The sequence below is a fragment of the Varanus komodoensis genome, unplaced genomic scaffold, assembly GCF_004798865.1.
Source record: "Varanus komodoensis strain SLA01 unplaced genomic scaffold, ASM479886v1 scaffold66, whole genome shotgun sequence".
Taxonomy (NCBI): Eukaryota; Metazoa; Chordata; class Lepidosauria; order Squamata; family Varanidae; genus Varanus; species Varanus komodoensis.
In genome coordinates, this window is record NW_025336296.1 from 3,158,091 (window position 1) to 3,183,140 (window position 25,050).

The window sequence follows — 25,050 nt, forward strand, 5'->3', positions numbered from 1 at the left end:
TGTATATGTATTCTACTTCAAACGTATGTGAAGGATAACTTTAGCCACTGGCTATTGTTCATTTTATAACATTTTATTCAGTTATTTAAAAACAGTTTTTATACATGTCTTCAGGCTCATCGAAGGGCCATACACTGTAATACAATTTACAATGGTCTCACCATATAAATAAGTTTATATATACAAATTTGAGGAACGTGTGGGGTTGAAGATGAGATTCAGTTATCTCTGTACAAATGAAGGGATGCTAGTTCTGGGGTTGTTCTGGATCTCATATAGGCAGATCTACCATCGCGGCAGTAAATGACTGTAGCATTTCAGACCGCAGGTGAATGCTCCATTTTTTAAAAACGTCTCTACACAAAGACGGATCTCCTAACCTAGCTGACTTCCTGTGTTTTTTTCACTTAAACTGAATGTTTTATGTGGGCAGTGTTAAAAACAGGCAATTCTTCCACCTGCTGTTTGTCTTCTAGGACAATCTCTAGAGCTCGATTTAGTTGAACATGCAACTCCGCACCTTGTTCATTCTGCAGGTCCTTTGGGAGATAGACTTGGCCTGCTCATGTTTTCTGCTGATGACAGTCCATGGTCCAGACTCCCTATGTGGCCAGACCAAAGGCTTTCCGGATGATCATTTGTAAGACAGAGAGTTCAGCGTTATAATCTTCCAACTCTATAACTCAGTTTTGTAATGCTGTAAGCTTCCCAAGAGTATCCAGTATTGCCATTAGATAGTGACCCATGCTCTTGGAGGGGGACTTCTGCATTCCTCATTCAGTGAGGGTTTGGAAATCTTTTCAAACCATGAGATGAGCATTTTCTGATGCCCTCAATAGTTTGTAGGTCCTGAAAGCTCTCAGAGTTGGTCCATTCCCTTGAGTATTTAGAAACTTCAGCCTTATTCTTAGAAGACATCATTTTGTTTCCAAACTACTGGCTGAATGACCACGCTATGTATCCTTAGAGGGGAAAATATAGAATAGCTGGATGAGTTGGGAAATGTCTTTTTGAAAAACGTAATTGTTGTGTCTTCAATAGTGTCTGTAATGTGGCGCAGCAAGCATTTTTAATTGGGTTGATAGTCTACAGACATGCAGATGTTCAAATCTGAATGGCCCAATAGATGCACAATTTTTTCTGTTCCTGTGAGCACAGCCTTTCTTACAAAAACCTTGTTTTTATTTGTTTTTGTGCAAACTCCAAACCTAAACTCCAGGTCCTGTCTCTGCGGGTGTGGCCTGTCCTAGTCAGGAATAGGACGACTGTGATATTTCCAAGAGTTCAAAAAAAAAAAAAAAAAAGTTACTATTTGAACATGCAGTATTTCAGTGCCGTCATAGTTGTCTCCCGTTTTCTCATGTTCAGTCCTCGTGATACATGAAGGGTAGTTGTGATTTGTACTTGCTCCGGTATATGACAGACTGGGTTTTCTTTTTCCTGTTGCTCATATAAGAATGGTCTTCCCTGGTTAGGGCAAGGTAGGAGGTGATACTGTTCCGGAGACCGTAGCTGATGCCAGAATCCTCCATTGCAAGCATATCTTCAATTTCGTCATCATTCTCTTTTGACCTTTGAAAACAGAAAGAAGTGATTGTTGAGACAGAACACAGATGGCTCAATCTGGCAATTTTGGTTTCTCTCAGTTTCTCATATTCTTAAATCCTGGTTGTCCTATATCTTGAGAGTTTATCCAGTCCAGTTGTAGAAACTTGTGTTAAAACCTGCACATGGCAATTCATAAACACCTTTTGATTGATATGCACATTTTTGCAATGAGTTTTACTGAGCTTATGCTGAATGTTATTTTCCTCAATATATGCATGCATTGCCTGGAGAAGTCCCTAACAAAATCTGGAGAATTTTGACTTTCAATGAAATTGCTTTCATTTCAAACATGTGCAGTTAGGTAAATTTGCCTTGAAATGCCCACTGAATCAATCCCAACCGGCCACTGCCTCAGTAGGCCAGCTATTTCTGTTTCTTCGGGCACAGCTCTCTGCATGCATACAGAGAAACATGTTGCGGGGAGACGGGGAGTTTTGCAACTTTCTTCTAATTTGCAGAGAATCATGTCCTCAATTGCTCGCATTTTAGTATAATGCGAAATGGTGAGGCATGCCAAAAGTACTGTGCAGGAGACATGGAAATAAGGTTGCTGATAGGGTTGCAGAAGAAAATGTGTTTAGAGAGACTTTTCGGATAATCGAGGTCATTGCCCGACTCCACAAATTTGGTTCCTCTTCTTATGCACCTATTTCCCACTTACTGTTTAGCACATACAAGACCCTTTGCAGTTGAAACCCAATGAAGATGCTGAAGATGCATGTTCAGGGGCCACCCTTTAATTTTACCTCCTTACCAGCTGAATCCTCAGGACTTTTGGGGTGCTCAGATGTCCCAAGGGCTCCCTCAATTTTGCAATCGACGCTAAGGTAATACCACCTCAGGTTGTTGCAAAAGTCATAGAGGTTTCCATCCTGGGGTGCACATGAATCATGGCAGCCAGCATTCCTCAGCAGTCAAAATCCAAGGCTGATTTGGAAGGGGTTAATAATTTCTGTTTTGGCAGGAATGCACACAGGAATATAACCTCTTCAAAAGTTCACTCCAAACAGAGCTCTGGAGCTGTTAACTGTCAAGCTGAGAGGGAAAAGCAGGAATCCCGTTCAGTTATCAGTGCTCCCAGATGATTACATCTGGAAGATACTGGTAGAACTGATGACACCCTGTGAGCACTGAGTCTTTGCCTTCAAAAAGCAGAGGATCCCATTGTGACCTTCTCCCTGTTTACAAGGCAGGATTTCCCAGGGCTTTGCAAGATCACAGCTCGAGCCCCCCTGTGAGAAGTTTGCAGGGGTAGGGAGATGCCTAGCTACAAATTTCTGGAATGGGTTGTTGTGCAAACTTGCACAATGGGTTGGATCCAGACTTAGATGTATGTGGAACAGATGCTCTGAAGTTCATGGGTCAAAGCTGTCGTAACTAGCTGAAACTAGGGATGTGCAAGGAATCCATCTGGGCAAAAACTCCACCAGGTTCTCTCATTTCAGCTTTCCAGACTCTGGTCTGTTTTGCAGCAACCCAGAATCTGAGTTCCTGCTGCACCAGGGCTCACAGAGCACTCGCCAGAAACTGAGCCCAACACACTGCACATTCTTCACAAACAAGGTTGGCCCGTGGAATTGGTGGCTGGTGCAAAAGCCCTTTCCCCATGTGCCACTGCTGCTCGTGGCAGCAGAGAGTGGGGAAGAAGCTTGACCACTGGGAATGGCGACTGGGGAAGGTTGCTGGAGTATTCACAGACTTCCTCTGGACTTGCCTCGCTTTGCAGGAAGTCTGCGGATTCTGGAGGACAGATTCTGAAAGGTTTGTCCCAACCTTAGCTGAAACTCCATTGTAAGCATGATAGAAAATATGGCTTCAACCCACTGCCCAGACACAAAAAATACGGCTTCAACCCACTGCCCAAACATCCTCAGGCTTCTCTTCAGAACCGGACTTCTATGATTGCATGATCTCAATGCTCCATCTTTGGGGCTGACCTAACCATTCGTGAGCAAAGTAAATGGTACCTCTGCTTGTCTTTCCACGTGAAGGTTTTGTTGCGCATCACCACAGGAGGCTCTAGATCCGTTGTGTCACTGCTGATAGTGTGTTGAGTGAGGCAGGGGGTTGTGAGTATGCAGCAGAGCCCATCTGCCACCTCTGAAAAAGGAACAGGGACACCATGCATGGTCAGCCAAAGCTGTGTCTTTCCTTTGCTATTTGTTGCCTTTCTAAGTTAGCCTTCAGTTCAGTAACTCATTGGGCAGGTTGCATAGATAGATAGATAGATAGATAGATAGATAGATAGATAGATAGATAGATAGACACAATACACCCCAAAAGCAAGCTGCCCACCTTTAGATTAGGTAACAGAAACATTATTGTCCAAATCAAGGGCAATAATGCATGTTTCTCCTTTCTCATAGTACTAGGATACAATAATTCATTTAATGAAGGTGAATGGTGAAAGATTCAAGACAGACAAAAGGAAGGGGACTTTCACACAGCATAGATTTTGCTGCCACAAGATGCCATGATGGCAAACAGGTTGGATGGCATTAGGAAGAATTGGACAAGGTCAAGGAAGATGAGATTATCCATGGATACCAGGCAGGATGGATGCGTAGTGTTTCCAGTGCTGGCGGCAGTAGGATGCCATATGGCAGGAGGTGAGGAACCTCTGTAGAAGGTGCCGTGCATTCATGCCCTGGTGTGGGGTTCCTAGAGACATCTGTGGGAACTGAATGGTGGACTAGGTAGCAGAGCCCTTAAGTCCTTATGTAGCATGAAAGCAGCTGAGTTGGGCAGGTCTCAGTTCTGCTTCCAAGAAAAACAAAGGATGGGCTTTCTGTTTTCACGGCATTTCTGGATAAGTAGTCATTTGAGGAATTACATCTTTGTGAATTTTTAAATTTGTGACGTGAACTACAGATTAAATGTATAGATTGGAATTGACTTAACCACTGGCTTTCACACTTCCACCATGTTCTGATGCAGTTTCCAGACCGAACTCAATCGATCAATGATATATTTTAAAATGAGTCCAACATTTGATAGACCTTAATATCTTTAAATGCATATTTAAAATCTATATGATTTTTGTGCTTTTTTAAATGGCAATTATTTTGGAAACAGCACAGGACAGAATTTGGGTGCATGCAACAGTGGCATGGGCTAGAAAGTGCACTCCTTGCTGCTCCAGACAGTCCAGCATTTTAGTTCTGAACAGTAAATTCTAAATTGCTTTGAAGGAAATCACATTGAGTACAGGGTAGAGTTTTAATCAAATGGCTGCAGCTTTGCAGGAGATTAAATACTATAAAAAAACCCTCTAACATTCTTGCAGATACGCAGGTGACAAGAAAAATGGAAACAAATATTGTTCCTTTTTCTCCTCATATTTTTTCAATACACCAGCCATGAGAACATCACCCAGTTCCTGTTTCTGAATAGCTCCACCAATATCCAGAGTTGAATTTTCAACTAATTTGGTTTCAACTTCCTCCATTCTAAAACATCCGTTTATTTGGTGGGTTTTGTTAGTCAGGAGGGGGGGGGGGTGGATGGAAAAAAGGAAGCTCTGCAAAACAGGTTAAAACTGGCTATAGAATCAGCTGTTGCTCATCACGTGGTCTTCTATTCTTTCACATCCTCTATTGCAAATTTGCAAAAAGGAAGGCATGTTGAAATGTGTCATGGTGAAAGAAGTCATTCTGTTGTCCTCCTCCCGCTAAAATTTCTACCCACAAAAGTGGCTGACGAATGAGCATCATCGAGCCGCTATTTCTCTGGTGTGGACTTAAATAAACATGCTCCTTTTTCCTTCCTGCATAGTCACAGCTAACGCCAGATTCTGAGAAATGGTCTGTCTTTTAGGCAAATGTTGTGGCTTCACACCATTAAAAATGCATGCGAGATTGTCATTAATTTACAAATGTTAGTACTAAATTTCCTCTGCATATATTCTCCGGAAGGCTCCTTCTGAACTTCCTCCTCCCTCTTTGCCTCGAGCTGTCTTTCTTTTGCCACTTGAATTGTGGCTTCTGGTTCCAAGGGCTTCAATGCACACACATTATGCCTGGGTGCCTCCCTTGCTTCCATCTCTGCCAACATTCACGTCACATTACAGGTGGGCCATGTCCCTTCCCGCTCTCCACACACATGACTTGGTGCCTCTTTGAAAAGGCGCGCAACTGTCTCGCTGCATGAACACACGTCCAGATCAAGCAGCTGATCCTACAGCTGGGCGAAGGGGGAGATTTTTGGGGATGCTGTACCCTCACATAAAAAGTGATCCCCCCCCCCGAGGTCATTTTTGCACCCCATTGAAAAAGGTTGTGAAATGTGTCCACAGGAGAGTGCAGGCTAGTGGAAGAAAAAACTCCTCCCTGTTTCAGGGCAAAGCTGCTCTCCTCTTTTATTAATTGCTTGATGTTTACCTGCCTCCCTGCTAAGAATAATGGCTCCCAGAGTGTCTTAGAATCATAAGTGAAACTTGATTAAAACTGTAATAGAAGCATTGCATTCAAGCACAACTGACACCACGATAGCACTAGAATTTAACCAGCATCCAAGCCAACAGAATCACTTACATGCCAAAGCCCTGATTGAACGAACAGGTTTTTAGTGAACGACAGAAAACAGCAAAGTGGAAATGGGACCCGCACAACCTTGGTTGTGTGTCCTACGTTTTGGGAGTGGCTGCAGAGAAGCTCCTCTTTCCAGGGAGACTTCACAGTCCTCAAAAGCCAATTCTTCACCTTCGAAATGTCTGTTTTCTTAACTTGTGCAGTATTAGCCCTCGTGCAGCTATCTGCTTGTCCAACACTTTTTTCTTTTCAGCGCCAGGTAAAAACCTTTTTATTCTCCTATTGTTTTCTTTGTTATTTGGTCTTAATTGTGGTTTTATATTTATCACTGGATGCAGTACCCCTTTTTACCTTTTTATTTTATTTGTGCTTGTTGTAAACCGTCCTGAGAGGTCAGTAATGGGATGGTATATAAAAGTTTTAAGAAATGAATAAACTGTGATGGTTAGGAGGAGAGCAGCTTGCAGAACCAGGTACTTTTGGGTACCTGGCTCTTCAGCAATGGATATGCCATTGAGGCTGCATAGGGAAGAGCAAATACGGCTGCTGTATTTTTGTGCATGACATTTACCTGCCAGATTTGGACCTAAGACTTTTGCAAAGCACATCCCAACAGCAGCTCAACATTGCTAGAGGGATTATCATCTGTAATCACAGCCCCCATTCATAACATGAGTCGGAAGAGTACACATGTATAATTACGTGCAGACCTTGCTTTTCCTCTGAGATCCTGGGAAATAGCACATTTTGATCAGCAGTTCTTACCAGAGTAGTGATTTACAAGGTCCTCCAGGCACTGAAAAGTTTGTCGAGGAGAGATGTAATACCAGTTGTTTGGCAGGCGGAAGATTCTGTAATGTTTCACATGTACGTGCCGGACTGATAAGGAATATAAACCTGCAGAAACAGAAGAGTTCCGTTACCAAAATAAAACCTGCATTTTCTTTAGTAACTTAAAAAAAGTAATGGTGAATCTTTGGATAATGAGAAGATAGTGAACTGGACATTTAAGGGACTATAGACACGGCAAACATAACTTGATTCTTACTCCTTTTAATTTATTGTGTCCCAAAGAATTAGGGAAACTATCTTAGTGCTTTCATACCAGAGAGAATTCCCTACCAGAGAGACTGAGCACAGAGCTGAAATTCCCAGGGAACCAAGTAAACATCTATAGTGACCTATCACCACAATCAAAAATATTCTGCTTTCATAGGGGCCCTCCTGAGAATCTGGGAAGAACCCATCATGATTAAATGGTTAGATAATTTCCAACAGGGATGGACAAAAGGCAATCTTTAAATGTTTTGGATTTCAACTCCCAGAAGCCCTTGCTGTCATACCCAATGGTCAGGAATGCTGAGCACTGACATCCAAAACTTCTGGAGGTCTACCTTCTGCCCACCCTTGCTGGACGTTTTCTCTGTGATCCCTTGGAAGACTAGGAGTCAGAAGTGTGATGAGAAGGAAAGAACATGTGAAAAGACTTCATGGATTAGACCAATGGTCCATCCAGTCCAGCAGTCTGTTCACAGGGTGGCAAACCAGCCGTTCACAGTATCCCTTCAGTCAGAAAGGAACATACAAGGAGCTTTGAGTCTAAGGCCGCATTGAAGGCCACAGAAAAGAAGAAATGCGTGACCAGCAATGACAGGTGAGGATTGTATTTTGGTTCCTTTTTGACATGGATTTGCCAACATTCACACGTTTCTTCATATTCAAGGCAAAAAGCGTGTGTGATCTTTTTTGGTAGAAGCGTGGGAGAAATTGAATGTAGGGGAAACTGACGCCTTTATTCTTCCAGGCCAGAGCTTTCAGTGTCTAGTCCTTAAAAGACTAGTACTAAACTCATGGATTTTCAGCCATGTTTCTGGTCCTGAATTAGCATTGCCACTTCTTTTTTCTGAAATGCGTCTCATCTTTAAGAGCTAATTCATGTGATCCTTCCCATTGTGGGAATCTTGGCACCTATTGAACTTGGCTAGAGATGATTTTCTTTCCGTTTGTTTTTGATCAGAATTTAGCAACATCACAAAACTTGCATGTGGGAGAAATCAATGAGGGCAGATGCATCCATCCCTAATAGTAATGTGACTGCCCTTATTAATATTAATGTGCTGGTGAAATGTTTTTAGGCTGAGAATGAGTTTATGAGGATGAATTAAGTTTGCTGATTCTTTTCTGCTTTTTCGTTATGTGACAGCCTTTCTGTAAGGATTGTGTGATCTTGTCTGAAATTGCCATAATATCACATGGATTTTACTCTAGCTAAGAAAAGGTTTGAAAACCAGTCCTTACTCTGATCTGGGACATAAGATTTCTTCATAGGTACAATCACAGGCAAATGCCACTTTATAGGAAAATGAGGTTTTACTCTCCCTGCATGAGAACAGCATGAGGTGTTTCGCATAAATCTTGCCATTACCTGCAGATTACTGTTTGCAGTAGTAAATCAGTTTTTAAAGGAAACAACTCAGAGAAGAAATGACAAAAGTAAAAACAAGAATTTCCCATTTCCTTACCTTTTGTTGTTTCACTGTTTCTAATCATGAAAGAGCCAGCCTTAGTATTGGGAAGTAGCAAAAGTTCTTCAGCTTTTTGCCTTCCTAAACCTTCAAATAGCCAACTGTGGAAGGGGAGGCGGGGTGGGGAAGGAAGATCAGAATTACACAGGTGAAAAAAGAAAGCTGTTTCGCCCCTTGAAGTGCAGAGGGAGATGGGAAAGTACAGCAGAAGGTGTCGGTGGAAATACTGTGCTTTTATGCAACCTAGACTTCCTCCAGTCACTGGAAAATTGCCAGTTATGAATGACTACAGAGAAATCCCAAAATACGTTGGTTTGTGTGTGTGCGTGTGCGCACGCGCGCGTGTGTGTATGCATGTTGCAGGAACCCTTAGAGAGCAGGACGTATTGTCGACACTGCAAACTTAGTGGTGCGTTAACCAGTCTGAGCACATTTTGCTTTCACTCAGTTGTATCTTGAAGAGTACTTTCCCTCTAGGAATAGTGGCCATTCATTTAGATGGGAGACTGCAGAGATGTGCCTTGGAGGAAACTACTGGAGTGAGCCCCTGGGGAGTCCAAGTGAAGGACAGGTTTTGTCACTTCTTGTCTAGATCTTTGGTTATAATTCTTGGTCAGGCCAGAGTGCAATAGAAAACCAGGAGCTGTGTGCAGCTTCAACACTCAAACAGGGACTGTTTTCAGTTTGGATTTGGAGAGGCAAAGAAAGCTTCAGATCAGCTGAAATATGAGGTAGCTGTACTCCGGGCTGCAGGAGCTAATTTCTGCTCATAGTTTTTGTCAATATAGCCGATAGGGTAAAAGTAGAGGCAAAAGGGAGTCAGCATAGAAATATGTGGGCTCCACTTTCAGCCCAAAAGCTGAAATTCAAGTTTGGAGAAGCTCTTGGGTGCTAAAAGGAAAAGGGTGCAGTTGAAGGACAAGAATTCCCAGTAGATTTGAAAACAAAACAGAGCAAAGTGACCTCCAGCAGCATACCCAGTTTATAAATTTATAGTTTTAAAACAACTGTACTTAAAATTCACATGTATGGGGATGTGCGTGTGTGCATATATGTGAAACGTTTGGACATAAACAGTTTTGGTCACAAATGTTTCACATTTTAAAATCTGTTTATATCATAATTCTTCATTCGGTACATTTGAATGTTAAGGTTAATTTATTAAAAAGGTTAAATTCATACATTTATCTCTTAATGCTTGCCAGTTATTAAGCCTTATAAGAGGCATTTCTGCTATCTAGAATTTAGGGGAAATGTCCAAAAACAGGGAAAGGGCAAACTGAGAAACTCCATCAGGACCAGATTTAGCTCTCGAGTCTGCAGTTCAGCACCCCTGAGAGGGGCATACGAACATACATACATATCCAATATACACAGTTATACATGCTTCTATCCAGATAAAGTGGGGAAAATTCCTTACCCATGGTAAACTTTGGCTACATATTTTTCTGGGATGTAATTTTCTAGTCCTGTAGTGAGGGAACGGGCTCTCCACCAGCCTCCTTCACTGCAAACGAAAAAAACAGAGAAAACAGCTTTCAGAGGCACACTGAAGCCTTTGCAATAACCAAATCAAGGCAGAAAGGACTTAAAATACAACCCTGTGGGCTGTGAACCTAAGGCTGCATGCGAGGGATGAAGATGAGCGTCGGTGAAGTTCCTCTTTCCACCTGAGCTTTTTTTTTAAAGACCCTCTCAGCCAAAAAGTTAGTAAGACTTCCTTTTTCCACAGAAGGTAACGTATTTTTCCCCTCAAGCTACGTTGCCTGCTCATCTGATTGTTCTCTCTGCCAGAAAATTGCAGCGTGTAACTGGAAAACTCACACGTACATGCGGTCTTCTGGAAAGAGGAGAATCATGCCCCTGCTTTTGAAGCTCCACACCCATGCGCACGTATGCATGTACGGTGCCCATGGGTCCTAATTTATGGGGGATGTAGGTGGTCTGACTCCACCATGGAGGTGGTAAGAAATATTTGCTGTTAGGTAGGGAGAGTCCATGCGTCGTGGTGGCCAAAGTGCTGGTCTGAGGACCTGGGAGCTCCAGCTTCTAGTTCCTGCTCAGCCATGGCGCCAACTGGGTGACTTTGGGCCAGTCATAGTCTCTCAGCCCAACTTCACAGGGTTGTTGTTGCAAGCATAAAAGGGACAGAAGGCTCCTCAGAAGAGGAAACAAGGTGGGATATCAATGAAATGTATATCCTGTAGGTTTACACCTTCTTTGGCTTCCCTCACTCCATTTCTGTTGCATTTGTGCAGGCTGATCCTAATCAAGCTGGGGCAGAAGTTCAGGAGGAACAGCAAGGCAAGGGGGCTTCTCTTACCCCTGCTCCCCTCTGGCATCTGCTGCCCAAATAGCTGCCTCAGTTTGCCTAATGATAGGACCGGTATGGAAGCACTGAATAGGTTATTCTCGGGTGTACAGTATCTTTCAGACATGTTCACCATACCTCCCCTCTCGTTCTTGTGAAATATAAAATGGCCAATTCTTTAAAACTGTGGTTCTTTAAGCACCACGTTGACAAGGTTGTGTGCGGTTTGGGCCTTTCGAATCTTGCTGTGCCTTGTTCTGCATCACTGATAGCTGAAATCGAAGTTGGAGCATTATGATTGTGGGGAGAAGGATCCAAGTACAAGAGCCACACGCAAGTGGCTGTTGAGCTGAGATGAGAAGGAGAGGCAAAGAGGGGGGCAATTAAAATTAAGGAGTAGGAGCTTGCTAGGAGTGATGAGCAGTTTTTAGCAAAATTCTTAACGTGCTTCATCATTTAAAAAGTGGATATATTTAGTAAACAAAAATAAAAGTGCTCTCCAGGAACTGTTATCCCCAATCCTTTCTAAATATCCCAGTTACTCCGATGCTTTTTATCTTAAGTTACTTTTATCTGATCAATCCGATTTTATCTCCTTGACTACAGCCAAATACTGTTCAGTAGTTTGTACAGTGCATGGTAGAATTAACCCTAAATGTTGTTAGGTTCTACCAGAATGCCTTTATTTTCTTATCTTAATTATTGTAATTTTATTAGTACTGTATTTTTCTTATTTTTAACTAATTGCAATATTGTGTTTTATTTATTGGTTGGTCAATGACTGAATAAAGAATTTATTGATTGATTGAAAACTAAAAGTAAGAGGTAGAAATATCTCAGCTGGTTAAAGCGTTTGTTGCTGTAATCAGCCCGGAGAGCTTCAGCTATGGGGTGGTATTGAAATGACAACAACTGAAAGAAATCGATAAAGCATCTCTAATATTGTCCACATGTCTGATTCAAACCAATCCAGATCTTTCCTGAAATATTTATAAATATGTTGAGAGATGATGACCATTAGCAAAAGATCCTTCCAAATGGGCACTTCCAAGAAGACATTGTGCAGTTAATCCATCTTTTTCTCTTTATGATTTTATGCAGTAGCGAAAAATAACCAACCACCAACCAGAGGGAACTGCTGGGAAAGTTCAGGAGGGCAGATAGTGGAAGGCAGCTTTGCCCACTACCAGTCCCATGGTTCCCAGTAAAAGTCCATGAATGAGGAAGGGACAGAAAAAAACTCTCCCAACTCTCAGTATTCCCAATCAGTTAAAGCTCTGGCCAACTGGAAAATGCCAGGAGTCGCACAGCTTATTTCTGTTTAAATATCCTTCGCACTGAGCCCAAAAGCTTTGTATTGTCCATTGATACACTTCACACAGTTTAAAACTGAAGGACAAAATGAAGGCAAATATGCTAATATAAATATGCCCAAAGGGCTGCAGATTCTCTTGCAACTGACCATTTTCAGCCACTGAAAGGAAGTGCATCCGGTCCTTAACTCACTTGATCAGAATCAACAAAATAGCTTGGTCCATGGTCATTTGAAGAAAGTCATGGCAGTTTGCATAGACTGCAAGTTCTTTTACATTTTCGTGCCACCGTAGAATCATAACAGGAAGAGGAAAGTTCCATTAAGTGCTGGCTTTCACGCTCGCCAGCTATGAGCTCAAATGCTAGCTTGGTGCATGACAGGTAACTGGGAGCAGAAATATATTTTTTAAAAATACCATTGCGACTATTCAAAATACTAGAATTGTGAAAAACACCTTGCTTGCCAGTGATTACCAAACCAAGGCTTTGAATTGCTTCTTAGGTATGTATAGAAAAAGTGACTTCACCCCCTCATTTTCATGTGTGGAAAAGGAGAGGAGGGGGGATTTGTTGCAAACCACTGAACTGTTTGCCACTTGTGGGGTTAGGAAAGAATTTTCTCCCCCAGCTCAGATTAGCTAGAGACCTGGAGAGCGTACGTGTTTTTGCTTTAGCATGAGATTCAGCTTCTTTCCTCAGTGCATCTGGACTGTTTTGCTCTGCCTCGCTGCTCCTCTTGATTTCTTCATGTTCTCTTCAGCTCCTTGGGGCATAGCATGGCTTTTGCATAGCTTGAATGCATCTCAAACTGCATTCCAACAAGGAGGGGGGTTTCCAGGGTTGAGAGGGTCCAGGGCAAAGTGCCCTGTCGTAAGTCCATTCTTCTGCCCTGTGTTTGGTGGACAGCGGAAGTTCTGGACTGATAAGCAGCCCCAGTCAGCTGCCATTGAAATTTCCCATAATGCTCCGCAATGACACCATGTAAGGGGCATTGTGGGAAATTGCAAGGACAACTGGACCTAGATATCTGACATTGCTCAGAATGCCAATTCAGATTATTTCATTGTTATTATTTTTTTCAAGAATGGCCCAGTTAGTAGTGCTTTCTGCCCTCACACTCTGGCAACTGACCCAGGGTGCCAGGCGATGCTATCACACCTGGTTCAAGTCCTGGCTATGGAATGCGCTCCCTAGAGAGGTCCACCTGGCACCGCCATTATACGCTTTTCGGCGCCTGGTCATGACCTTTTTATTCACCCAATATTTTTAATGTTAATAGATTTTAACAATTAATTATTTTAATCTGTTTAATTTATTTTAATAATTAATTTTATTTATTTCATTCATGGGATATCTAGTTTATTATTGTTTGGGGTATGTAAGTTATTCATATTTATGTTGCTGTATTTATAGATTTTGCTGTGAGCCATCCAGAGATGAAAGTGATTGGACGGGCTAGAAATACCCCAAATAAATAAATAAAATAAAACAAAATAAAAAGTCAACCTTAGAAACACCTTAGTAGGTGTTGGATTCAGACTTAGTCATGCTTAGAGCAGACCCACTGAAAATCAGTGAGACTTAAATTAGTCATGACCAAATTATGTTGTATAAAATGCCTTCCAGATATTGCAGTGGTCAGTTTCAAGTAACAGCAATTCCAAGTTGTTCTTTACATTGACACAAGTAGGTTTTGGTATTTTTTTAAAAAATAAATAGGACCATGCTTACTCTGATATCACGCGGAGTTTCTCCCCAACTTGAAAAATAGGCTGGCTTATATCTGGAGTGGGATAGTCATCAAGGACTGCAAGAAATTCACTTCTGTGGCCTACAGGGAATGAAGGAATGGATGACATGTTAAAATGCTATAAAACGGACAAGAGGCTGTTCAAAGCTGTTCAGCAAAAACCTGCAGTAGGCATGTCCACTCTCATACATTTCAAAGAATATGGAGCAAAATGAATCCCCCTTCCAATCCATTGTGTTGCTTCTAGAAAGAGAGAAGCCAAGGAAGTCCTCTCTTTGCACTGCACCCTCCGATCAAGAAGTCCCGTTTTTAATGCCGGCCACTTGGTGGCTCACTGGCAAGAGAAATGCACTTTAGCTAAGGGGCACCTTGGATCCATGTTCGCTTCATGGGTAAGCCCCAGTAAAACCAACCAACCCTGAAATGCATTGCGGCATTAAGGCAAAGTGGAATAACTGCATCTCTTAAATATCACAATCTCCAAACTCCCTTCACTCCCCATCTTCACTTGTATTAGAGCAGTGATAGGCAGCATGTGGCCAGTGTTGCCCTGTAGTGCCCCAGAATTTGTCTCTCTCCTGTTTGTGGAGAAATTTCTTAGAAGGCAAGTCGAGCCAAGTGGAAATCCCTCAGCACGTTGGCTGTGCAACTGTCAGCCTTCTCCAGCACTGCAAGCAAAGCCTCTTCCCTGCTTGTGCAGTGGCTGTGTGGGGCTCGATTCCTGGTGAGCACCGTGTGGTCACAAAACATATTCACCAGGAAGTCAGACCCACGGCTGCAAGAAAGCAGCCCACCCTGTGGAGCCGATCCCAGGGAATCTTTCGGACTCTGACCCTCGATGCACATGCCTCTCACATCTCTACTTGTGGCCTTCCTGATGTTTTAACTAACAACACCCAGCATCCCTAGCCAGCATTAGGGATAGTTGAGAATTTAATTCCGTTTGCGTTTGATGAGAAGTTTCCAAAATTCACAGAGTTGGCCATATCTGAGGGAAGAAGAACTTGGGATCTAAGAAAAAATGTGGGAGAAACCGAACCTGGCACATCTGTCCATCCAGGCCCTGAGTCTGTGCTGCTTAGTGGGCTTTGGACCTCTTTATGTTCCAGTTTGTTCATGTTGCTTTTGGCTGGCAATTCCTTTTTTTTCCTGGCAAGCCCCTCATCTTGGGGCAGGCTGGTACAACCTGGCCTTCTCCATGCTTGCAGTGGCTGTACTTACTGCATTGGGCTAGAATGGATGGTTGCGAAGTTCAGTTCGGTTCACTTTAATAAGGACGGACTAAAATTTGTGAAGTTCTTCATATTCAGAACCTGAGATTTTAAGAATTTGGGCATGGGAGAAAGTGAAACTGCGAGAGTGGCCCATCCGTAGCAATTAGCTAACAGTAAAGGATCATGGGAGCCATCGGCCAAAACATCTGGAAGGCCAGAAATTACCCACTGCTGGACTAGGAGATACCTCTGCTGCAAATATCCAGATTAAGAGCCCTGCCAGGCCATAGCATGGAGCCCCGCAAAAGCCCTTCTGTCTTGTGCGTAGTCGGAATATCACAGCCAGGGTTAAATGGAGCCGGCCCAAGGGCTGTGCGGAGGCCTCTCTTGAGATCCCAAGCCCTGATCAGTGCCTGCTCTTAAGACGTGACCTAGCGCTGCACACCTGGCAGCTAAGGCTTGCTTCCACTCCCACCAGAAAAAATGCCCCTGTGCTGCTGCTTTCTAATCAAAAACTAGCAGGTTGATTTTATCCTGCCACACCCACAGCACTTATTTTGCTGATCGGATGAAAATAGCTTGACTTCTAAAAATGGTACAAGGGGGGAAATGTAAAAACCACAGGAAGTCAAAAAAATCAAGGTCACTTTCTTGTTCAGTTTGTTGTTCAGTTAGGGATCTCTTGACTTGACTAAATCTATCAGCCAGCAGCTCTTTCTCTTGGGCATGAAAAAAGATATTAAGATGAGAAATATATTTATGTACCCTGCCTGTTGAACCATAATTATTATTACTTTTCTGGGGATGTGAGACCAGAAGGAGCTACTATGGCTTACAGGTTTGCATGAGCAAGTTTTAGACTCAGCCTTTGGTAGTACAAATCCCATCACCTCTGGGGTGATGGGTGTCATAGTCAAAGCACATCTGGAGGGTGCTAGGTTGGGAAGGCTTCTCTACATAGCTAGCTCTGTACTTAGCACATCGTTTGCAAGCAAAGGCCCCGAGATGCACATGCCTCTGCCGGGCCAGCCTGAGATGCTCTCCAGCCCGAGGCCAAGAACAAGCTGGTACCCTCTTTCATTCTATGTACTCAAGACGCCCTGCAGCTGAATATTCTTCCACACCGAGGACAGGTGGCAGGCTAGTTGAGAGACGCAGCCCACACAGCCCTCTCCTCCAGTGACTCATTGCCACGGCCGGGGATCTGCTGCTTCAGGAGTCTTCCTCACTCTGTCCAGTGGCAGAGCTGGCCCTCCATCCCAGCCCTACCGCTAGAGGGCCTTTTAGCCTGAGGGCCTTTGTGCCCCAAAGCCTGCATTGACCCTTGGCATCACCCACCCACCACACCTGGGACGGATTGGCCCACCTGTGGCTGTTGGCCTTGGTGCACACCAAGCGTTCTGGGCTGAGAGGGCTTTTAGAGGCAGGGCCCCATTCCTTCCACCCTGTCAGGGGACTGTGTGGACTAGCCCGGGTTGTGCTGCGGTATCTCTGCCTACCTCCGCACCACGCACCCCAGTTCCCTCAGGTGGGTGCCTGATGTAGCACCTTTCTGAGCCACCTTTTTGAGCTTCCTTCCACACTGACTGTAGGCTACCTTCTGGGCTCACAAGAGCAAGGATTGACAAATAGGTCAGTTTCCCATTTCTCTAAGTTTCCTATTTTTTCCTTTCTGAAGTCTGGTTCATCCTGAACTTGGAGGGAGAACTTTCTTATCTGAAATTAAGTTCATCTGACATGGTGAAAAACACCTTATTGAAAATCTGTGAACATCTTATGTGTGCTGCTGCTACTGGGAAACTTTTGTATGCAGTTTGCCATACTATCACATTCTAAGCGACTTCTCTGATATGATATGTTATCGAACACGGCTTTCCTCAATATATGTGTTTTTGTCTAAGCGTTCTTCTCATATACTAACTTTTGTATGCATTTATTCATTGATGCACTCCATTGCCAAATTTGGAGAAGTGCAAAGTTCTGAAGAATAAAAGCATTTTGGTAAAACTGTTGGTTTAAAAGTGCAATCTTGGGTAAGTGCATTAAAATGTAAGCGAAACAAATTTCTGCCCACCTTATCTCAGAGGCTGGGCCCTGTGAAAATTGGTTCCTATATGGTGTTACAGAGAGTTGATGCAGTTTTTAAAAACAATTTCATTTCACTTTCATGCCAATGAAACAACTTGCAGAGTTTTCATCAATCCACTGCCAAATTCCTAGGGATATTGATAATTTCAATCTGTAATCCTTCTTCCATTCATTTTGAAAATGTAACAACAATTCTTTCTGTAACTCTTTCATAAATAAGCATTCCCAATCAAACCCTGACTAGAAAAATGAAAGCAACTTTTTCTCAATCTGATTTAACTCCATAAAGGAACTGTATTTCCTCATAAAAAGATTAATTGTATAGTGAACTTGGAGAAACTGGCACTACTTGATTTTCTTGCAGACTGGAGTTTTCTTTAAGCCATTAAAATATAGAAACAGGTACCATTTGCCACAAAGTCTTTGAATTTTTTAAAGGCTCATTATGTTTGTTGGCAGGATCATCCTCCAGACTTTAAATATAATATAGATGCATGGATTCTGTAACCATCTACCCATATTTATTTTTCTTCTGGTACCACGATTCTTGTCCCAAATAAATTCCCATTTGTTCATAAACCTCAATCACCATTTTATTCATCCAGTTCCAGAAACTGATCCAGTTTGTATGGAACAACCAATCATGGGTTGTTTATCACATGGTTGGTCAGAGTTGTACCTCCTGTCCTCTTGCCACTTCGACTTTGCATCTGGTTTAGCAAACAACCCAAGAATGCCCTGTTCCTAGGTTTTTTGGAGAGACACTCAAACGCAGCACTCTGGGTTTACCATAGGTTAAAAATCCAAGTAGTTTCTCCCTCAACAACCCATGTTGTTTTTTAAACTTAGATTGTTGTTACATGTGAACCAGGTCATTTGCAATTTTACATGTATCATAATGTTTCAAGAACTGGGGTAACTTAATTCTTCCCTTCCTCAAGGGTAGTGCAATATTGGAAGAAGTATTTGACTGAATGAACCTATTATGCAATTTTGGCCATTTGTTCAGTCTAAAGCCTGTGACTTTCGGAAGGATATTGGCTAATACTGTAAGAAATGGATTCCGGCAGTAGACCTGTTGCTTTTGACTGGTGAAACCATTCTCATCTGTGATAGCTTCTGTGCTGGCATCTTCCTGAACTTGCTGAAATAATGTCTTAGGTTCCAATTCCATGGCTTTTGCTATATTCTTCACTCTCCACAGTCCCAAGTATTTAATTCCATTATGCTCGTGTTGTTGATTAAATGGTTTAGATAAGAGGTGGGCGACTTGTGGTTCTCCAGATGTTTTAGCCTACATTGCCCATGTTCTCTCACCACTGGCTATGGTAGCTAAGGCTAATGGAAAATGTAGATCAAAACTTCTGGAAGGCCGCACATAATTTGTTTATTATATTCTTATCCTGCAATTGTTCCTTTTGCAAAGGACCCAAGGTGACTTACATCATTCTCCTTTTCTTCTCCATGTTATCCTCACAACCACCCTGTGAGATGGGCTAGGCTGAGGGTCAATGACTGATCCATAGCCACCTAGTGAACTTCATGGCCAAGTGGTAACTAGGGGCCACAGCTCCCAAGTCCCAGTCCAACACTCTAACCACTAAACCATGCTGGCTTTCCCTGGTTGTCCATCCCTGTTTTAGATCTGCCATTCATACCTTCGGTCAACCATTTTACTTTGCAATAAGTGAATCCAAAGAGATGACATAATATCCCAGGATTTGTCTCAATATTGGATGGAGGACCTACCAAGAAGGTTTCCCACTGGAGCATGGTCAAGGGAACTCCCCACTGTGTCTCACCACATTATGTGGAGATGGAAAAGAGGGTCTTCTCATGCCCTTTACAGAAGTCCCTCCCTTCCGAGGCCCCGCTGGCTAGGATGTTGCCCTTATCTTGGTGCCAAGCTGGGACATGGCTATTTGCCCAAGCTTTGGGAACTTGCTGACAGTCACTCAGTTAGATTTATTTGTTTCAAGTTTTAGTGTTCATTTCATAGTGGTGATGATGGTGGCGATTACAATGGCATTTGATTGCCATTGTTTCACGGGTTTGTTAATAATTGTCTTATTGATGGATTCTTCTTCACTCTGAGTTAAACTCCTATAGGGCATGTTAGAAATATGCTGCCGAATAAGTAAATACGTAATATCAATCAATCCATAAGAGGGGCATTTGGAATTTCAGTGTGTTGTTGCTCTCATTATCATTGGCAAGTGGGATAAGAGCCTGTACATATACATTCCAACAGTTAAATCTGCTGTTATTCTGCAATTAAATCTGTAGAATAACTGGAAGACACAGACAGTACTGTGATATTTGCAATTTGATTTACAGAGTTATAGCCTGGGCTGTGGAGGCAATGTTGGACGGGAATAGTGGAATTGGCACTATTTGGGCTACCGAGAAATAAGCAGCTTTGGACTATTGGGCAGAATAAAATGAATTTAATTAATTAATTAATGAGTTAGCCACGGCTGGGATGTGGCCCTAAGATTTAGAAGTCAAGAAGGTCTTTATTAATTTGATAACAGCATATCTTTAAAAAAAACCATGATTAATCTCTAAAATGTGATGCTTCCCTGCAGAGTACAAAATGAAGTTCCACAGCTGGAATATGAAATTTGATTAAGCAATTTCTTGTAGAACTCACAACGTGTTGTGGTCAGACATGTGGATCGGCCTTATGGCAGATCATACAGCTGGTCCCCCTTATTTACAAGGTGTGACAACCTTTGAGGTTCCTCTCTAAGAAGAACTAGTGTGGGCTGTTTCCCTGAGAAGCTTATATGAAGAAAAGTATTTCTTGCAGGACCAAAAGTGTCAGTCTGAAGGACAGCCCAGCAAAGTGCCTCCCCCCACCCCCCCGGTTCTGGGCTTATTCATGGGTAGCAGCAGCAGCAGCAGCAGCACATCAATGCAACCGATAATTCCCCCTGAAGCATCATTCTGGGACACTGTGAAATACTAAAATGCCCCTTTTCCAGGAGTCAAGATATCTTGAGGAAATTAAAGTGGCAGCTCTGCAAATCAGCTGTCCATCACTCGCCAGTTGCTGAAAAGAACCCCAGTACAGGGCTTGGCAGTGGGGCCGACTTTTGCTCTGGGGTGCTGCAGGCGGCTGCCCAAGGATGTTGAGTGTTAGTGTGGTTCCTGATAGCCCATTTTGCCATTTCGGCTCATGTCCAATGTAGGATGCGTGTCACCAGTTCATGCCCTTTCATAGTCCTTGCTCCTTCCCACCCTGGAATCGTGAGCATGCTTACCAGTTTGCCAGTGCGTGTTGTTTATCTCAGGAATGGTTTTCACGGTTTTCATAGTGTTCCCCATTGTTCTCTTCAATTCCTTCGAAGCGCTAGCTTCAAAACTAGCAAAAGATGGAGACGAGAGTCGCAGGTTAGCATCAGCTCTGCTAAGTCACATCCAGTAGCTCATCTGAAAACGGAGGAAACACATTCCTCCTTCATATACCGTGCGCATGTGTGTTATGCAGACATTTTGCATGTATTTAAGCAATGTATGCATTTGTGTAAATTCTCACACTTCCCTTCTGTTATCTCCGTGATGGCTGCATGGAAATCCTCTTAGCCCCAAACCACACACCCAGAGGTAGAGAATCCCATGACTTTCTCAGCCCATGGTAGCTCTGGTTTTTGCCGGCCTGTACTGGCGGAAACTTGCTTTGCAGTTTCGGGAAAGCCAAAAGTACAGTTTTGTGCCATTTGGCATTTCATCCGCACTTTGAAAAAGAACAGAAAATAGGATTTTCGGGTTCAGAGGCATTTCTTCAGTAGACCTGCTGAAATCCTAAGGTAGCCATGGGGCTTAATTTAGGGGGCAGACCTGTGGTGATGCCCATAAGCAGCATTGGAAAGAAAACATCCCTCTTTTCCTAACCTTGGAAAGCAATGCGCATGGCTTTTTGCATAGCAGCCGCAAAAGGCCAGGAGAAGGTGGTTGGAGCACTGCTTTCCAGCTCTGATGTGTGACCATGGTCTCCAAGCTCAGATCTGGGAATCCAAAAATATGGTGGGATCCCAGATGTTGTCCAGGGGCCATAAGGATTGCTCCCTCCAGTTCCACTGATTTCCATGATGCTGCTCAAACTTGGGCTAAATCTGAATTCAACCCATGGATTTGCTTGCCTTGCATTTTTCCATCAAAACAGCAATTGGTTTTTTAGTTGTTTAGTTTTTTGCAAATTTTAACAGTGCTGGTCCTCATCTCTCCCCACTTAGATCATCCCATTGTTGGATTTTTGGCTACACAGTGCTTTGTAATGAAATAAATACCTAAATAATATTTTAAGATGCCTCTGCATCTTATGCCACCTGGGGCTAACTTTGTCATCCTGTCCGTGCCGTGTTTGTCCTCTCTGCTGGGGACTTCAAGACATTAGTGGCTTGAACAGGGTATCCATGTCAGGTTTTTTAACAGGACTACTCTGCGTCTTATGTTGTTTTCACCGCTAAACTGCTTTTACATTTTGTATCTTGGAAAACTGTATGGTATTTTATTGTATGAAGTTATTGTGCGCTGGTTGTAAACTGCCCAGAATGTGCCAGGAGACAAATGGAAATAGAACAACTTTCTGGCTTTGGGTTTAATTAGAACTCTGGTAGCATTGGGCAGCTGGGACAAAGCCAACTATTGCAATAAGAGCGAAAGGCATCTGAAAAAGAAAAGTGTGCGTGGTGGCGGAGAGGAGGCAATTAGCAAATGAACCTGGTAAATAAAAATGGTTTTCGCCTGCAGCCAAAGCGGCCTGCCAAAGAAGGCAGCCGCACCCAGAAATGGACTTTGTAAAACGATTGAGCAGGTTTGGTGAGAAAAAGTAGGGTCCTGTGTGTAAATACGTTCTTTCTCAAGACACGCATACCTTGCGAGTTTGTTGTGAGGGTAAACCAGCACAACTGCTTGTGTCCTTTCTCAAAAATTTGTGGGGAAAGGGTGGGATACAGGTGTGATAGGCGGATCACGCCTTCAGTCCTGAATAGATAGGAAACAATGTCTAGTGTCTGTCTTAATATGTTCAATCTCAAAAAACAGCAGCGATGAGAAGGATGGTGGTGGCAGGACAGGTGGAGAAAAGGATTGCTGCACATGTCCAGATTCCTCTTGGGCAAAGCGATGTTCTAGCCCTCAGCGGGCTTATGAGATCCCGTTCCGGAACAACAGGCTGTGATCATCGCCGCCAATCTCGTCCGTTTGGGTGGAGATTCTGCTTGCCGGGCACAGGACTGTATGGCGAAAATGGACTCTCTCCACTGATGGAATAATGAAGCTTACCCAACTGGGTACCCACCAGATGTGTTGGACTACAGCTCCCAATATCCCCAGCCAGCCTGCTGCAGTTGCTGACCAGCACATATGGAGGGTGCTAGGTTGGGGGGGGGGCTGGACCGATCCTCTGTGCATGCCCAGGATCCTGTCGCTGGCTATACAAGTGCTGTTTAACAGCAGTGCTTCTGCAACTGATGCTCCGGTAACCCAGCATGAGAGCCTGGACAGTCAGGGATGGGCTTCCCCACATGCACAAATGCTGCAACGCCCGGCTCTGAGAAACGTGCTTCTGGACAGGTCAGCGCCACATCACACATAACTGAAGCACCTTTCCGGTTGGTTGGTGAGATCTGATTCCAAGGAGCAGGTAGTCATGAAGGATGTTGCAGTGAAGAAAAGGAAAGGGGTTTAAATAAGGGCAGAGTGTGTGTGGAAGGGTAGGTTCGATAGAGAGCCATCAAGGTATTGGAGCAAAATTTCCTCTAGTGCCTTCCAAGTGGGAGCCTTGCTGTGGCTCTGTTCAAATGTGCGAATTGCAGGGTTCGTTTTAATGCCTTCGCTAGAGGGTTTCTGTCTAATTCTGGCCAAGGAAAAGGAAGTGAAGACATGCAGTTCTCTGCCGACCTACTTATCTCTCTCTCACACACACAGGATCCGGTACAGGATCAAATCCACAAAATGGTTGAAACACAGCTGTGTTTCGTCTTCCCATGGGCCAGCTCACAGAAGGGATCTCTTGAATTGGTTTCAAAGGCAATTTGAAAGAGCAACGCTCTTTGCCTGGTGTGCGAGGTCCACCCCCACTCTCACTTCTCATAAACAAGTTCTGCAAGTTTCAGTGATGCTTTTTTAGCCTGCAATACCCACTTGGTGAGATACAGTGCTGGAACCCATCCTTGCCTGGGTCAAAGCTTAGGCCAAGCAAGACATCACCAAGCCATCGCGTGGTTGCTGATCGCTTGCCCACCACATTCATGCCCGGTGCATGCAGAGGGCAAACGGGCAAGACGTCTGGGGGCAGGTTTCCTCGGCACCACCAGGGCTGTGCCCTAGTTTTCCCATGGTTCCGGTCCACATGACTGCATGGAGGCAGAGAAGACAGGTAGAAGCAGCTCCATCTCTTTTTGGTTGTCCCCGCTCAGAACATGCAGGTGATCCGCTATCAGTGGTAAGAGGAGAGGCAGGAGTGGGTCTCCTGTAGGGGCCCTGGCAGGCACCCAAAGATACCAACCTGCCAGCACCCACCTTTACAACAACATAGAAACAGAGTGAGTCAGAAGGGGTCTCCTGGGCCATCTAGTCTGACCCCCAGCTCTAGCCGGCTCTGCTCATAACATGCCGGTAAAGGGAGTTGTACTCTCCTGTCCTAAATATCTTTCTGAACAGTAACAAAAGTGAGCTGGTCCATCTGCAAAAGTGTGAAGTGCTGGTGGAAGGGAAGATTCAGACCCCTGGCAATGCAGAAAAATGCGACAAAGCCTTCCGTTTTAGAGGCAAACGGGACAGATGATTAACCATTCTGGCTTTCTCCGTCATCTCTTGGTCTCTTGTACCAGTCTGGAGTCTCTTCCTTGCAGCAGCTGCTACGGCTGATCAACTCCGCTATCTTCCTCCACCAAAACCCCAAGCTGCTGTTGCGTAGGGAGGGAATCGCCTTGCCCCGATCCATATTAGAGCAAACCTTACCTTGCATTCAGACACCAAGCATGGTGCCCCTTTTCCTGTCCCCTCGGTTGTTTCACTGATGGAATCCAGAGTACATGTTTTGTCTGATGCTGGTGAAAGAGCAGCAGGTTCAAATCGGAAGCATGAAGGCGGCTGAAGCGAGGCTTTGGAGAAGTTCAGCCTATCCTGCAGCGCAGCTCTTGCTAAACAAGCCGCACACTTCCTCTGCGAGAAATAAGGAAGGGCTAAGCGTACATGCGTAAGTTGAAGGTGGTTCCTCTTGTTAGTTACTTTTGACTGTCTCGTTCTGGGGTACTTGCGTGTGTGCAGTGGGTGTGGCTGCCACAAAAGGCAGTGTGCTTTTCCCCCTGTGCATATGTCTCTGTCGCGCATGACCACTTTCCTGTAGTCCTTGCTGGGTCATGTTGTTTATGTACTGACGGCATGAGTACCCCGGCTCTCTGCTCAGGCATACAGCAGGGTCTGCCATCACACGGTGCTAAGCTGAAAGCACCCTCGGGCACATCCGGGCAACACAGCAGGTTCTCAGAAGAATCTGCGTTGGTGCAGCTAGATAATTTTAGCTCCTGAATGTTCTGGTCTCACAGGAACCCTCTTTAGATGGCCATGGATCAAGCACAAAACCAGCCTTTCTTGTAATTCTGCCTCCACTGCTCTCCCTTCTTTACAAATGCTTCTGATATGCTAAATTATGGAACAGGCTCCCCAAAGAAATTTGCCTGGTGCCAACCTTGTTTTTGTC

The 25,050-nt window shown here is 43.9% G+C and overlaps 2 protein-coding genes across 2 annotated transcripts in view; one reads left to right on the top strand and one right to left on the bottom strand.

The window, feature by feature from the left end:
• Positions 1 to 25,050, top strand: part of TG (thyroglobulin) — a 155,591-nt gene that overhangs the window by 83,302 nt on the left and 47,239 nt on the right. The window lies entirely within an intron of this gene.
• On the bottom strand, positions 53 to 24,521 carry SLA (Src like adaptor). The gene is made up of 8 exons (XM_044450406.1): positions 24,309 to 24,521; positions 20,606 to 20,706; positions 14,019 to 14,118; positions 10,083 to 10,169; positions 8,660 to 8,763; positions 6,903 to 7,034; positions 3,576 to 3,708; positions 53 to 1,572 (listed from the first exon to the last, which is right to left on the bottom strand). The coding sequence occupies exons 2-8, from the start codon at positions 20,667 to 20,669 to the stop codon at positions 1,365 to 1,367; spliced, it is 828 nt and encodes a 275-aa protein (XP_044306341.1). The 5' UTR covers positions 20,670 to 20,706; positions 24,309 to 24,521; the 3' UTR covers positions 53 to 1,364.

Coding starts and splice junctions, on each gene's coding strand:
- SLA (XM_044450406.1), bottom strand. CDS start 20,669: ATGGGGAACACTATGAAAACCGTGAAAACCATTCCTGAGATAAACAAC. Junction 14,119..20,605: donor CAACACGCACTGGCAAACTG/GTAAGCATGCTC, acceptor CATTCCCTGTAG/GCCACAGAAGTGAATTTCTT. Junction 1,573..3,575: donor ACGTGGAAAGACAAGCAGAG/GTACCATTTACT, acceptor CTGTTTTCAAAG/GTCAAAAGAGAATGATGACG.